General features: G+C 30.8%; 1 protein-coding gene across 1 annotated transcript; it reads left to right on the top strand.

The window, feature by feature from the left end:
* LOC126660741 (cucurbitadienol 11-hydroxylase-like) lies at positions 1-10942 on the top strand. The gene is made up of 9 exons (XM_050354396.1): positions 1-226; positions 928-1258; positions 1802-1951; positions 2249-2506; positions 4739-4825; positions 6177-6255; positions 6363-6469; positions 7193-7323; positions 10592-10942. Exons 1-9 carry the CDS (start codon positions 30-32, stop codon positions 10680-10682), a joined length of 1431 nt encoding a protein of 476 aa, XP_050210353.1. The 5' UTR covers positions 1-29; the 3' UTR covers positions 10683-10942.
* Positions 10943-17101: the final 6159 nt, after the last annotated feature.

The following is a 17101-nucleotide window of genomic DNA, read 5'->3' as shown; positions in this document are numbered from 1 at the left end:
TCCACAAATAGCTAGTGAGAACAAAAAACATGGCATTTGTATTGTTTTTTATAGCATTATTTGGCTTATATTGTACTATTTGGATTAACAAGTGGAGGAACCCTAATTGCAAAGGTGTTCTGCCTCCAGGTTCAATGGGTTTACCTTTTATAGGAGAGACCCTTGAGCTAATCAAGCCTAGTTATTCTCTAGGTACCCATCCTTTCATTAAGAAAAGAATTCAAAGGTAAAGAGTTAATTATGTTGTATTCTATAATTTCATTTTATTCTATTAGATATATATGGCAAATTTAAGCTTGTCTAACAAAAAATATTACTTTTATTATGAAAAATACGAACATACTATATGTTATATTAATGGGTTATTTGCAAAAAAGGCCCCATATTTCATGTTTGTAACAATTTAAGTATAATCTTTAATATTCGGCATAAAAGCTCAACTTTACAATTCATGTTATTTTCTAGCATCCACATATTTTTCTTCACTAAACGAAGTCGTTTTGACGGGTTTCAGTGCCCGAAACGACATTGGATAATAACTTTTGGCTGTAAAATGCTAAAAAAATAAAAGACTGATTTTTTACGTCAAATTTTAATTAAAAGTTGTGTTAAAGTCGTTATTAACGTAAAAGGCAGAGTTTTTTTTTTTTTTTTTTACAAATACCCCAATATTATTTACTCCTAAATAATCAAAAAAACCTTTAAAATTTTTAGTCACGACTTAAAGTTTTCATTGATTTTATTAATTCTAACAGATTATGCATGCATATATATTTCGGGAATTGAAATATATTCAACCATAGATATTTTTGATACTATGTCAAATGATCAATTTAATCAATCTTTATAATGTTACTATCTCTAACATCTTTAAGCATAAATTTTTGAATCATTAAATTTACTATAGTCATTTTTATGGATATATAGGTATGGACCTATATTTCGAAGTAATATAGCCGGTCGACCAATTGTAATTTCGACGGATCAAGAATTCAACCGTTACATCATAAATAAAGAAGGAACATTGGTGGAATTGTGGTACTTAGACACATTTTCTAAAATATTTTCACTAGAAGGTGAATCAAAAATTAATATGTCAGGTTATATTCATAAATTTATACGAGGAGCTCTATTAAGTCAATTGGGAACAGAAAGCCTCAAAACAAAATTGCTTCCACAGATAGAAAACCTGGTGACAAAAACTCTATATTCTTGGTCTAACCAAGACGCTGTCAACGTAAAAGACGCTGTTTCCACAGTAAATTCCAGGCTAACTCTTTTTACTATATCATTTTTTTACGGATAATTGATTCCGAAAATATCCAAACTATTATTATATTTTATTTTGTTGACCGAACTTTCATTTCTTTCAATCTGATTAGCAAATTTTAATTTCTTTTAATTTGGTTACTAAATTTAATTTATTTTGTTTCAACGGACCGATTTTTGGCAAAAATGCATAAGGCAGCCGTATTTTATTTTTTTGACTAAAAACTTGACATGTATGCACAATTTGGCCGAAAAATTCCTTCCGAGTTGAAATTATGCATATAAGACAAAAAAATTATGAAAAACACAAGAAAAAACGATTGCCACGTGGTAAACTCCGGCTGTCACATCATCATTTTGGCCGAAATCTGTGTTGAAATGAAATTAAAACTTAGTAATTAAAATAAGATAAATTAAAAATTGCGATAAAATGATAGTTTGGATAACTCATAATCAATTATTCCATTCTTTTAATTAAACCTTAAGAACTTGTACATATATGCATGTTGATATTAAAAAATGGTTTTCGCAGGCAATTTGCGACTTCACAGCTAAGCTATTTTGTGGTTACGATGACAAAGGATCACCAGATAAATTAAGTGAAATGTTGAAAATGTTTTCAGGAAGTCTTTTGGCTTTTCCTTTGAATATTCCTGGTACTAAATACCACAAATCTCTCAAGGTAATTAAAATATAAAGTATCGCGCAATATTTGATTTAGAATTTTTAACTATTTCGTAATAAATTGTGACTAAATTGATTTTATTCACGTACTATTTAAATTTTTTTGCATTTTTAATTTGAATAAATGGCTACATTTAAAAGAAAAATAAGATAAAATTGACGATTTAAAACTTTGGTACCATAAACAAAAATAGTCAAAAATGTCAAGTAGTTTTGGACGGTACGTTAACCCTCTTATGTAGTACAAATTATTTATATATTTTTTTCTATGTTAACTATTTATATTTTTTTCCAGGCCAAAGAAAAAGTAATGAAGATTTTAAGAAGAAAAATCATGGAGAGACGTAGCTCATTGGTTGAAAGGGAGGATGGAAATGAAGATTTTTTGGATATAGCATTAAAGCAAATGGAGAAAGACAAAATTTTCACATATGATTTCATTGCTAACCTTCTTTTTGCCTTTCTATTTGCTAGCTTGGAGTCAATATCATTGACAATAACTTTAATGCTAAAGTTCCTTTTAACTCACCCCCAAGTGTTGCAAGACTTGATGGTATGTATATTCTCATATCATTTGAAGTAGTAATTCACTTACTTAACTTGTAAACAATAAAAAATTAACATATAAATTAATATTATGGACAAATATTAGTTAATTTTATTTTAACAATTTTCCCTCTCAAATTTATAAGTTAATTATCCTCTGAATTGATAATTTTTTTCTTCAACTTGTAAACTATTTACTAAAAATAAAGTCAATTTATCATAATCACCAAGTTTATAGATGATATGCCCATAAAGCTAATTTATGTATTGGTTACCTATTATTTACAAGTTGAATGGGAAATTACTACTTAAATTTTTTCATATTTTTTTTACCAAAATAGTTATCAGAAAAAAATTACTATTTAAATTTCCAGAGACACAGAAGGGTCACTCTTTGGGTTTTTGATATTTGGGTGCCTCATAGACACCCAAATTTCCATTGTTGTGCCTCTTTTGGAATTAATTCCAAAAGAGTGCCTGAATCCACATGTTCCGTATTCTAGAAATGCGGAACATGTGGTGTTCCGCATTCCTAGAATGCGGAACACCACTAATTTTGACCCAAATTAGTGGTGTTCCGCATTCTAGGAATGCGGAACCCCACATGTTCCGCATTCTAGGAATGCGGAACCCCACATGTTCCGCATTTCTAGAATGCGGAACCCCACATGTTCCGCATTTCTAGAATGCGGAACATGTGGGTCCAGGCACTCTTTCGGAATTATTTCCGAAAGAGGCACTTATCCGGAAATTTGGGTGCCTTTGAGGCACCCAAATATCAAAAACCCTCACTCTTTAGAGTTGAAGAGTGACCCTTCTCACGGGCAAAATAGAAAGAAATAATGAACCCGTCTTTCTTTGCCGCCTCCTAGCTTGTTCAGCCTCTATTAATTTAATAGTGGGTTTTTGATATTTGGGTGCCTCAAAGGCACCCAAATTTCCGGATCAGTGCCTCTTTCGGAAATAATTTCGAAAGAGTGCCTGGACCCACATGTTCCGCATTCTAGAAATGCGGAACATGTGGGGTTCCGCATTCCTAAAATGCGGAACACCACTAATTTGGGTCAAAATTAGTGGTGTTCCGCATTCTCGGAATGCGGAACCCCACATGTTCCGCATTCTCGGAATGCGGAACCCCACATGTTCCGCATTTTTAGAATGCGGAACATGTGGGTCCAGGCACTCTTTTGGAATTAATTCCAAAAGAGGCACAACAATGGAAATTTGGGTGCCTATGAGGCACCCAAATATCAAAAACCCTTTAATAGTTGCAGCGGCGCTGCAACTATTAAGGATGGTGTTAAAGTATTTAGATTTAATGGTACCATAAATTTAATTTTTTTTTGAAAATTTATCATAAACTTTAAAAAGTTGTAAATGTATCTCAATTTGACTATATACCGGAGATCTATACAAATTTTTAAAATTGATTTGATTGTACCTACGTGGAAGTTGAATGTGTAATTTAAAAAAAATTGAAAAGAAGAAAAACCGACAACTAAAATGCCACATGTTTTAAATAAATTAATTTTAAAAAATATTACATTGATTTTGGAAAATTAAATGAATTTTCTACAAATTGACTAAATTTAAAAAAAATACAACTTTTGCAATGTTTGAAAAGATTTTTAAAAATATTGTTTTTTTGACTTTCTGGTACTATTAGACCAATCCATTTTAGATTTTTAAGGATAAAATTAGAAATTGTTTTCATGTTTTCATTTCTTCTATAATAATCCCATTTTTTTTTTGGTTTTATCATTTTCATCATTTTAAAAAAAAAATTAGACCAAATGAATCGTTCAATTTAAAAAAATTAAAAATAGCTTAACGACACATTATTTGATTTTTTTAATAGCCGAACAATATGTCGTGTGGATCGGGAAAAAAAATAGCTGAACAACTTTGGTTGCCTTATTATTCTTATTTCTAAAATAGCTTAACGATAAAATTACACATCATGAATCGAAATTCTGATTCCGCTACTAATCAAACTTCACACTAAGAGGGTGTACATAAATCAATTTGTTTTTGATAATTCATAAATCAAATTGATTTAGATTATTTAATACGATCAATTTAATATTATAAAATAATTTTTTTTATTCGGTTTAGTATTGCACATAAATAAATTTCAGTACAAACCATGAACATGTCTAATTGGGGTTGGAATAGCAAGACATTAATTAACCACTAACTATGGTTAGTTAATTAACTAAGAATTAAATTTTTTGCATAGGCTGAACATGAGAGCATTCTTCAAAACAGACGTCCAGACTCTCCAATCAAGTGGGAAGAATTTAAATCAATGATATATACTCAGCAGGTCATTTATTTTGTTTTCCTCTTTCATAGTTTTGATGCATTATATATATATATATATATATATATATATTGTTGTGCATGTTATTAATTTATTATGACTAGTTATGAATTTCCAAGTGGCATTTTTTTAAATTCAGATTGGTTTTTTAAAATATTTATTTATTTATTTATTTTTAAATTGTAAATTTGGAAAATTGTAATATATTATTAAAAATTATAAGTTATGAAATATGAAAAATTGGAACTTATTAATTAAAAATTTGTATGGTTATGAGAAATGAATTTTTTAATATATTATTTATATTTATAAGTAATTGAAATATAGATTATTTTATAAATTTTATCAATAATTTGAATTACACATTACTATATTATCAATGTTTATAAAATATGAAAAAGATAAATTTGTAAAACTTTAAAAGTTACGAGGACATTTCCTCAAAAAATAAAAAGTTACAAGGATATAAAATTTGAATATTTTTAATATATTACTAATATTTATAAGTAGTTAAATATAATTTCTTAGATTTTATAATTAAATTATATTAATATTGATTTTATTATAAAATAAAAACAATTGAAACTTATAGAAATTTATAAGCTAGAAAACATGAAAATATTTTTTATTATAAACTTATTGAAACTTACAGTGGTTGCTTATTAAAACTTATAATTTCTTAGATTTCAAATTGATTTTATTATAAACTTATATAAGCTAGAAAACATGAAAAGATTTTTTAATTTTATTAGTAATTCGTTAAAAATAATTAAAGTTTAAAATTGTAAAATTTATTATGATTATGAAATTTGAATTTTTTCATTGATATTTATAAGTTATGGATTTGATGAGTTCATTATATAAATAATGTTTATAGTTTATAAAGTAAAACTAATTTAAAAAATTAATTTTAAGTTAAACTAATTAAAGTTGAAACTTATAGAATTTAAAAATTCGCACGGTTATATAATTTGAAAAAGTTTAATTTATTATTAAAGTTTATATGCAATTGAATATAAATATTTATTTAAAATTTAATCAATAAATGTACTTCAATTATATTTAGTTTTTATATTCTGCTTAAAGGTATTGTATCTCCTATATTTTATTTTAATTATATTAAGTTATATACTATATTATTTAAATTAGTTAAACTATTGTATTTATAGTGCAATTTATATCCATAATTTTAAATACTATATCAATTAATTAAAATTTCATAATAAACTAACTTTAAGAAAAAAGTAAAAAAAATATTACATATATTAAATATTTTAAATAAAACAATTATTTAATTTTACCCGCAATAATATATTTCAAATTTCACATCTTTGATAGTTTATGTTATTTATAGGTTGTCAATGAAACACTTCGATTTTTCAATACTTTACCTGGATTATTGAGAAAAGCAATAAAAGATATTCAATACAAAGGTATTTTTCAATAATAGTTAACTTTCTCTCGTCGATTTTGTATAAAATAATTATATATGTATATAATATTCAACATAATTATTTATAATTATTTTTGTTATATATAGGATATACTATTCCTGCTGGTTGGAGTATAATGGCAGTTGTTTTCGAGCGCCATATGAATCCTGAAGTATATAAGGATCCTCTCGTGTTTAATCCTGCTCGATGGAAGGTGAGTTACTACTAATCCCACCAAAAAGAAATTATAATTGTTTTTCACCCTTAATTAGGCTTTGCTTCACATTAGGGTTTGATATACAGTCATTTTTTACAAAGTCCGATCAATATTGTTAATCAAGTTAGCCAACAAATTTGATTAGAATTGAAAATATTCAAAATAGTTTGGCTTTTCTGATGAATAAACTTAGATAAATAGCTATAACTGAAATCTAAAGATTAATGTAATATATGCTATTTTTTTTTTTGAAATGTCTAACTAGATCTTGCTCGAATTGTTTTAGCATTTTGACAATAAACTTTTTTTCAAAAAAAAAAAATTAAGAGTGGACAATTGCCTATTTTTTTTTATAAAGATTTGGCGATGCATTTCAAGGTAAAAAATTCACATCTACAATATGAACGCCTAAAACTTTCCTAAAATCGAACATATAATTCCCTTGACTATTGAACTTGCACATATAAATATTATTTTAGGGCATCATCCTATGATTATTTATTTGTAAATTAATTTTTCTCAAAAATAATACTTAATTAAAGAATACAGTAATACATATTTTAATTAAATTTGACCAAATAAATATTATTTTCATAATTTTATTATCACTTTGTACAATTAATATTAAATTTTAAAAGGAATGAAAATAATTTAATATTTAATAATTAAAATATTTTAATGCATGTATATGAAGTATCTGATTTTGAGTAATTAATGCAGGAGTTCGATTCTTTAACAATATCTAAGAATTTCACACCTTTCGGAGGAGGAGGAATGAGACAATGTGTTGGAGCTGACTACACTAGAGTTACAATGACATTATTCCTCCATGTTTTAGTCACCAAATATAAGTACGTTTATGTCTTTAATTTGTTTTATTTGTTAGAAAGCATGAGCTACACAATTAGAAAATAATTTATTAAGATAATTTTTTTCTTACAATTATCATAAAAATGATAAATTCTTATTTAAGTTAATAAATAGTCACATGGATAAAATCTTCATAAATTTTTATAAAATAAAAATATCAATTAAACTATTTTTTACTGGTCATGTATATATATTGGTTACTCCAACCCGAAAAAACTTTTGCACGCCTCCATCCCTTTTTGGAAGGCTTATGCGCGACTATTAAAGATCGCATACCGCACATATTCTATATTAACCGATTCAACTGCTGATCGAGGGCTTCACTTTAGATTTAGCTATTTTACTTCCTTTTGCCTGCTATGATCTCCTAAAGATTTCCAATCCTCCACCTCAGAATTGAAAGATGAGTGAATGACTACCTCCTCAAATGCCTAGTGAATAACCTCTAAACCTCTTAAAAAGGGGGAGAATGCACATTCGCTTAAAACTATCTCTAAATAGCTATTTCACGCCTTTGTACTCACATGTATCCCTTTATTATGTCTCGACGAGAGTTTGATTGTTGTGAAAGAAAAGATTAGATGGCCTTACGGAGAATGTGGTCAAAATCCATAATAGAGTCCGACCACAACGATTGAATTGATTATCTTCATGCATAAGAATACTAGATTACCTAATAGAAATTGGAGTGGGAATGTGACCATTTCACTATAGCCCAATGATTAACAGCAGATAAAGACTATTTGACCAAGACATTACTTTTCAAGTAGAGCGTCTTTTCAAATCAGTCTTGTCCCGCCTGCTCGTTAGCAAGTGTCAAGGTCGCCTACGACAACTCTCGAGCGTATTTGGTACTCGATTTCATTTATCTTTTTCAAACAGACAGTTTGAAGACTTGTTTATTAAGGGGTCAAGTCTCATCTTGTGGATATGGTGTTACCCACAAGGGCGATGATGAATCAATGTTTCCCTCACATGCGACGAGATAGAGGCTATATTTTTATGGCAATAATTGCAAATATGCAAGTAAAGGGGCTGCAACTAAAGTAAGTCAAAGCAGTTCAAGCCAATATGCTACTCTCTTAGGTATGGGATTATTCCTACTAGCCTTAGTTCATCTATAATTGAAAAAGGACGTTTAGACTCGCACTATATGCTGCTCTACTTTCGCTCTTCTATCTGTTATTGCGGGAAGAATAAAAAGAAAAAATGAAAAAGTTATATTAACCTCTTTTTCAAGAACCTAATAGAACCGTGGGGGAGTCTCCCTGTAAACATTCTTGAAATGAAAAAGAAAACACATCCACCCGCATAGCTACGTTCTTGTTTTAGCTAGGTCTGAGTCCTCTTCTAGCGGCAACATATTATGGGGTGATTGTTCCGCTTATGGGGTTAAATCAATGTGTTCTAAGAAGCCGTTTTTGTATATCAATCTCATCGATTTCAAAAGTATCATACCAAATCCCATCGACCGAATCACACACTTTCATAATCCATTTTTTCTTAAAAGAATTATCTCCAACTATTCGTGTAAAATCAAATAAAAATTTGATTGAAGGGAAATTTTCAAATATATGATTCTCTAGTTCTTATTTGGAAGGTGTAACTTCTTAACTGCCGCAGTTGCAACTTCTTAGCACATTCTCTATTACTTCTATATAAGGTCTTGAAGCACAAGGAAGCTTCATTGTTCCTTGAGATTGGCTTTGAGCCTTTCTTGCACTGCTTAGGTGGAAAACGAAGAAGGCTCCTTTTAAAGGGATCCGAGCCAATAGTGAGATACCATTCTAGAAGAGGTAGAATTTAACCGTGTGTTAGGATCTACGGGCCGAGGAACAATCTCAGATACATCCTAGCTATCACTAGAATACTCCTATAGGAGAATAATGCTAAGTGAAGCGAAAAGGATTTTCCATGTGATGGAAAATGAAAAAAAATAATAAAAACTAACACATGAATCCATACTCAGAAATTCAAGGGATATCAACACATACCGTTAAGAAACAAGATCAGCGAATGAACCTAATGAAAACAGTGAATCAACACCCACAACATGCTGGAAAAAGGGATTTAATCAACTAACAATCGATATACGCAATAAGAAATTGATTATACAAAGAACAGAGTGTTAGAATCGCTTACCGAAGCAAAGGACGTGAGAGATACCAAGTGAATTAGTATTTTAGATTGTTTTTAAGTTTCTAGGGTTTATAAAATGAGTGAGGGCTGATATGGGTCGAATAAGGGGTCTATTTATTGGCCCCGACATAAAATTATAGGTGAGGCGCGATGGGAGGCGCGATGAGAGGCGCGATGGGAGGCGCGTTCGTCCCATCGCGCCTTCACTAGACGTAGAAATCGTAGGAGGGCGTTGCGAGGCGCGATGGCCCATCGCGCCGTCCAATGCACCTCAAATTTTGATCCAACGGTCAACCTTTTCTTGGGCACAACATATCCAAAAATGAGCCCGATCCAACGGTTAAATTGGGACATATGAATGTTTTCTCAAAACATGTCAAATTCAGAATGTACACGAATAAATCATTGATTATAAACTGAATACAAATCAAATCGCCATCAAAAACTCACAAGACACACATGACACATACTAGATACAACTCAAACCCCAAACATAGCGTCACACTTGGTAAGTCCACCATTGACAATCCAAAATTAAGTCGGAAACACAACAAAACCATGACGGAAAAACACGGGATATTACAATCTACGGGCGGAGGGACAATCTCAGATACAGCCTAGCTATCACTAGAATACTCCAAGAGGAGAATAATGCTAAGTGAAGCGAAAAGGATTTTCCTATGTGATGGAAAATGAAAAAGAATAATAAAAACTATAAAAAGATTTTTGTACACCTTCGCTCAAATATCTAAAAAATGTAATTTATTTTGATTTCATACAAAATGTAAATTTTCATATGTTTTTACTTGTTTTTAAGTTTAAATATTTTTGAATTTAAAATGAAACCATACTATAAATATATTTAATTTTTACAATTTTAAAATCAAATCAAACTAAAACATGTTAAATATTTTTTAAATCGAATTTAATTTATATTTTCTTAATCTCATTGAAAATAAATAGATATACTAATATGTAATAGTTTATCTAAAATTCATCTAATTATTTTATAGATTTTATAGGGTTTTTAATAAATGACTTTTTTTTTTGAGATACATTAAATTACCACCATTTTAACATGGAGTTTTATATGTTGTCCAATTCTTGTAGGTGGACTCAAATCAAGGAAGGAAAAGTTGTTCAATTTCCATTATTGGAACTTGGAAAGGATCTTCACGTTAAGCTCTTTGAGAAGCAGTAGCTGGATGTAATGTGTTTTATGGAAGGCATGATTTGCCTATAATAAATTATAGCCTTATATTTATAGTTGTCGAATAAATGGCTGTCCGGTAAAAAAAATAGAAATAAATAAATGGCTGTATCCAAAGCCAAAATTTAAATTTTATGTCATGAATTAAAATGAGAAGACCATGAAATTAAATATGTACTATATGTACAATTGATTAAATTGTACTCTTGTATAAATTCTATAATAATTAATGGTATGAGAGTTGAAAGTGATTGCTGTTGTTGTGGAAGCTACGCAAAATTTAAAGGCTTAAATCCATAAAAAAATTCATCAACTTTCGCGTATTTTCAGTGTTTAATATGAACTTTTAATTTTGACATATAAATACATGAACTTTTAATTTTGACATATAAATACATAAATTTTTAAATTTGTAATAATGACACCAACACCGTTTTGGATATAAATAGACACCGTTTTGAATAAAAAAACGCAAACGTGATACATAATTGCGAAATTGGAAAGTTCATGTTAAATATGCCAAAATTAAAAGTTCATGTTAAATATTAAAAACATGCGAAATTTGCTGAATTTTGATGCATTTAAGCCAAATTAAAATTGTATTAAAAAAATCCGCCATCGAGTTACCTTTCCGATAAATATGAGAAACCAAAAATTCTTCTTAAAAATGAAATGAAGACATTCAAACCATTAATTCATCAAATGCTAAGGAAATATTTTTGTCTTGTAACGAAGGGCATTGGCAAAATATAAGGAGTTCGATTCTAGCCAAAGGTTAAACCAACCTTTTTACCAAGCCACTATAATTGCAAACATTGCATCTCTTAATTCAGCTATAAAAACATAGCTAGAGCTAATACCAAAAGCAAAAACTCCTCTTGAAAAACCTCTTGAATTCAAGAAGCTCCTCTTGAAAACCCTCTAGAATTTATTATGTAACTGAAAACTATATAAAAAATGAATTATATAATTTTTTTAAAAAAGTTATAAAATATTATAACAAGGTTATGACATTACAGTGATAATGTTATCATAAAAATTAGGCTAATCACCTCAAAAACTATCGACCTTTCATTTTTTTTCAATAACACCCTGACCTTACAATTTCGTCAATTGCACCCTATTTTGTGTTTTTATATTTCAATAGCACCCTAAAGTATTAAATTGAACTCTTTTCGTTTGGATAAAGTTCAAAACAAATTCTTCATATTTTTAAAAAACTCTAAATGTGAAATGATGTTTTAAATTATACATATAAACCCTCTTCTCTATAACAAAAAATATATAAATAAATAAATTAAATAAAAAATCACCGCCTCCCTTCGGACCTGTCGCCGTTTTCTGTCACCCCGTCCGTTTAAACTCCGTCACCGGTCTTCCATGGAAGACGAGCACCGGTCTTGCATGGGGAAGACCAGATCTGCTGATCTCCCCCATGCAAGACCAGCAGATCTGCAGGTCTTCCATGGGGAAGACCAGCTCGTCTTCCCCATGGAAGACGAGCAGATCTCGTCTTCCATGGGGAAGACGACTGGTCTTCCCCATGGAAGACCAGCAACAGATTCGCTGGTCTTCCATGGGGAAGACCAGCTCGTCTTCCCCATGGAAGACGAACAAATATCGTCTTCCATGGGGAAGACGATCTGGTCTTCCCCAAGAAAGACCAGATCTGCTGGTCTTCCATTGAAGACCAGCAGATCTGGTCTTCCATGGAAGACGCCCAGCTCGTCTCCGGTAGAGACCGGAGAGCGGTGGGTGGCGGCCGGCAGCCGGCGGGGATGGCGGATTTCGTTTTAAATATTTATATAATTTTGAATTAAATAATTAATTATATATGTATTTAATTAATTTTTTTATTTAGGATTTATTTGAAAGTTTTTTAAGTTAAGGAACTTATTAGAATTTGTCCAAGTAAAAAAAAGTATAAAATGACCCTTAAATTTGTTTGTTTTATAAAATGTAATCCTTATAATAGTAAAATCATCTATTTTTTTTAATTAGGGTGCTATTAAAACGTAAAAATACGAAATAGGGTGCAATTGACGAAATTGCAAGGTCAAGGTGTTATTGAAAAAAAAATGAAAGGTCGGTAGTTTTTAAGGTGATTAGCCTAAAAATTATAAAAATGTAATTATAAAAAAAATTATAGTTATGATAAAACTAAGATAATGTTATGCAAATATTATGAAAATGTTATGATAAAATCATGATAAAATCTTAATATATTATATGGTATACTTATTATAATATTATAATACTTATAATAAGGTTATGATAACGTGCGTAGAATAATTTTGCATTATACGATTATGATAATATTATGATAAAGCTACGACAATATTAAGATAAATTATGTAATTTTCTTATTATACAGTTATGATAATATTATAATACAATTATAATAATTTTATAATATGGTTATGATAAGGTTATGATACAATACGTACAATAATTTTATATTCTACGGCTATGATAAAGTTATAATAAGGTTATTATAATAATATGATAAAAATATGATAATATTATGATTCAGTTATGATAATATTACGATAAAGTTAATGATAAGGTTATGATAATATTATCATAAGGTTATGTTAATGTTATGATAACGTACTTAAAAATAATTTTACATAATAAAATTACGATAATATTATGATAAAGTACGTCAAAATAATTTTTATAATAAGACTATGATAATATTATGATAAGTTTTTGATAATATTACAATATTATTATAAAAATATAATTTAATTATGCATAAACTACATATATAAGTAATGTAAAAATTATGATAAGATAATGGTAAAACTATGATAAATTTATAATAATATTATGATAGAATTATGATAACATTATGATACAAATAAATAATTTTATGTCAAAATATGTGGTGTGATTTTTGACAAATTGTTTAGTTTCGAATTTGAAAATAAAAATAAAAATAAGTGTTTAATATTATTCAAATTAAAAAATAAATATTAAAAGCTCTAATCAGTTCTTCATTCTTTATAGTTAAATAAATATAATATTTTATGATGATCTCAACTTATACTATAATGTTAATTAAACCTTATATAATTTAATAAATCTTATTTTGATATTAAGCTTTTGACAGTAGGTTTCTTAACTTCTTTTCTGTGAACAGCCTTTATTGAAGCCTTATCTGCGTCCATATTTGCATTTTCCGACTTGAATCTCCTCGAAACTTGCTATAGTTCCGTTTTTCACGGCGACACGTATCATTCTTATCCTCCTTTATATTCTCCGGCAGTTTGGACCTCCTCAAAAATTTGTCACTGCTCCACTCAACACCACCATGTATCATTTTTATTGGGGTTTACTATTCGCCGCCCCAAATTACTACCCACCGCCCAAGTTTTGACTGAAATGCACCTAACATAATTTCAATACAAAAACAAAAAAACAAAAATCCTCTCAATTAAAAAATCTCTCAAACTCAACCTAAAATCCCGACGATAACCGGAACCGATTTATGTCGCAATCGACGGAAAATAAAAGACGGAAACCTCCGATAATTAATTTTTTTCGTTTTTAACTCTTTTAATAAAAAATAAATTTTTTTATTTTTTTAAGGGCCATCGCCCGGCGATGGCGATGGCCCTGTGCACCATCGCCTGGCGATGGCGATGGTGCACAGGGACAATCGTCCCCGAGGGACGATTGTCCCAGTGGACCATTGTCTACGAGGGACGATGGTTCCAGTGGACCATCGTCATCTTCTGGCGATGGTCCACTGGGACCATCGTCCCCCTGGGACGATTGTCCATTGGGACAATCGTCCCACGAGGACGATGGTCCACTGGGACAATCGTCCCGGAGGGACGATTGTCCCAGTGCACCATTGCCATCGCCAGGCGATGGTGCACAGGTCCATCGCCATCGCCGGGCGATGGCCTTTAAAAAAACAAAAAAATTTAAAAAATTAAATAAATAAAAACCGATTATTTACCGGAAGTTCCGTCTTTTATTTTTAGTCGATTTTGACATTTTTATTGTAAATTCACTCGGATATTCGTTGGGTTTTTAATTGAATTGAGAGAATTGAATATTTAAAAAAAAAAACTGAAAATGGCTTAGGGGTATTTTGGTAAAAAGTTGGGCGGTGGGTGGTAATTTGGGGCGGTAAATAGTAGTCCACTTTTTATTTGAATGAGAGAAAAAAAAAAGTGTGTGGTCTTAAGGAGTTAGCAGAGCATGTGTTATATGATGAGCGTAAAATGTTTAGACACAAAAAGTAAAGATATTAAAATGCTAAAACTGTGATATTTATTTTTAATTGTTCTGTATTGAGGTAGGATTTATAAATATTTTTTAAATAAATATGTAAACTTCATTAATTAAAACTCCATTAGCTGATCCGAGCCAATTTCAGGGAGTAGTCGGTGCTCTTCAATATTTAACCCTCATTCGACCTGATCTCTCTCATAGTGTTAACTTTGTCTCTCAATTTATGCATGCTCCAACAAATTCACACTATAAATGGGTTCAACGCATTTTGCGCTATGTTAAAGGCACCATTGATATAGGTTTACACTTTAATTCCAACACTACACGTGATCTTTTTGCTTATTCTAATGCAGATTGGGCAGGTTGTCTCACTACCAGACGTTCCACTACAGGCTATTGCACTTTCATTGGGAGTATTCTCATCTCCTGGTGTGCTAAGAAACAAAGCACCATCTCCCGTTCAAGTACCGAAGCTGAGTATCGTGCCATGGCTCAAACAGCAGCTGAACTTACTTGGCTTGACTTCCTTCTCAAAGATTTACGCATTCCCCTATCATCTTCTCTGATACTTTACTGTGACAATCTCAGTGCTCTCCATTTAACAATTAACCCAATGCTTCATGCTCGAAGTAAACACATTGAATTAGATTACCATTTGGTGCGAGAACGCGTTGCTCTTGGACTGCTTGTGACTCGGCACATCTCCACTGAACATCAAGTTGCAAACATGTTGGACTATTGTCCTTTCAAACTCCTTTGTTTTGACTTTGACAATCAACTATGAGGGTTCTAATATTGCTTATTAGTGTATAGGACCTCATAGGAGCAATCGGAAGTCGATTCGGAGCTTTCTAGCGAGAATCGAGTTTTTGATCCTCAAGCTGTCCAGTAGGATATCACGGGCGCTACAAAGTTAATCACGGGCGCGATATTCATATCTGCTGAAACCCTAAGTGACCGTTGGAGGTATCACGGGCGCAACACAAAGATCACGGGCGCGACTAAGTATCACGGGGGCGACATACGGATCTCGGGCGCGATGAATCAGACCGTTGAAGTTTCAACGGATATATTTCTGAACCCCCCAATGATGTGTTGACACATGGCACTAGCCGTTTGAAGATTCTGTCTTCATCATGGATCACGGGCGCGATGGGTACATCACGGGCGCGACCGAGCCAGTTTTTGCAAAAGCTATTTTGTTGTTTCTAGCTTTTGTGGGGATTGCTTTGGGTATAAATATAAACCCATTTGCAATGATTCAAGGTCAATGATTTACACACCTTGAAACAACAAACATACAATATTAATCACTTAGTTTTGTTGTAGTTTTGGAGTAATCTTGGAAACTCCTAATCATTGTGAGTTAGAGTTTAGCTTTGGAAAAACTCAACCCTTGTAGGTTCTTGATTATCCTTGAAAAATCAATTGTGAGTTTGAGATTATCTCTAAGAAATCTCTTTGTAAAGTTGGTGCTTATCTATAAAGCACAATCCCATTTAGTGGATTTTAAAATCTCAATCTTAGATTGAGTAGTGGAGTAGGATCGTGAGTTGATCCGAACCACTCTAAATCTCTTGTGTCTTTAAATTCTCTTTTCCGCTTTAAAGAATTTAAATTTCCGATTCACAAATCAAAAACCGGTTTGCCTTATAACCCATATAGTATTTCAAAACATTTTTACTAAACCGCTACCCAAAGCCGCCACTGCCTATTTTCGAGCCAAACTCTGCCTTCAGCCTCGACATAGTTTGCGGGGGAATATTTGCACACAGTAGCCCTGCAATATTGATGTCTCTTGTTTGAGTCAAAGGAGTGATAAGGAAGTCCAAAAATTCAGGAGAGATAAGGTTGGTTACTCTAGCAAGAATACACATATCAGTGGAGAGTTGTTGGATAACAAAACAGCTTCAAGAAATACAAATTCAAACCATGATGATAATCTAAACAATGAGATAACATCAACATGTAGTTTGTTATAGATGTTAGTCTTTTACTAGGAGTGTATGTCGTGCTCTTGGTTTATATATATTTGCTGTAACCTGTACAATTTAAATCTAATAAAAGAAAACAAGTTCTTTCTTATTTTTCTACTTCTTCGATTCCGTACTAAGCTTTCGCCTTGGCTTATTTCTAACTGGTACCCCATGATATTTAGACGA

Source organism: Mercurialis annua, linkage group LG8 (genome assembly GCF_937616625.2).
Source record: "Mercurialis annua linkage group LG8, ddMerAnnu1.2, whole genome shotgun sequence".
NCBI classification, from domain to species: domain Eukaryota; kingdom Viridiplantae; phylum Streptophyta; class Magnoliopsida; order Malpighiales; family Euphorbiaceae; genus Mercurialis; species Mercurialis annua.
The sequence above is the reverse complement of the archived record's forward strand: the minus strand, read 5'-3'. Positions and strand labels throughout refer to the sequence as shown.

Bases quoted from the DNA above. Each gene is read 5' to 3' on its own strand.
- LOC126660741 (XM_050354396.1), top strand. From the start codon at position 30: ATGGCATTTGTATTGTTTTTTATAGCATTATTTGGCTTATATTGTACT. The intron at 1,952-2,248 runs GTAATTAAAATA...ATTTTTTTCCAG, and splicing joins AATACCACAAATCTCTCAAG to GCCAAAGAAAAAGTAATGAA. The intron at 7,324-10,591 runs GTACGTTTATGT...CAATTCTTGTAG, and splicing joins GTTTTAGTCACCAAATATAA to GTGGACTCAAATCAAGGAAG.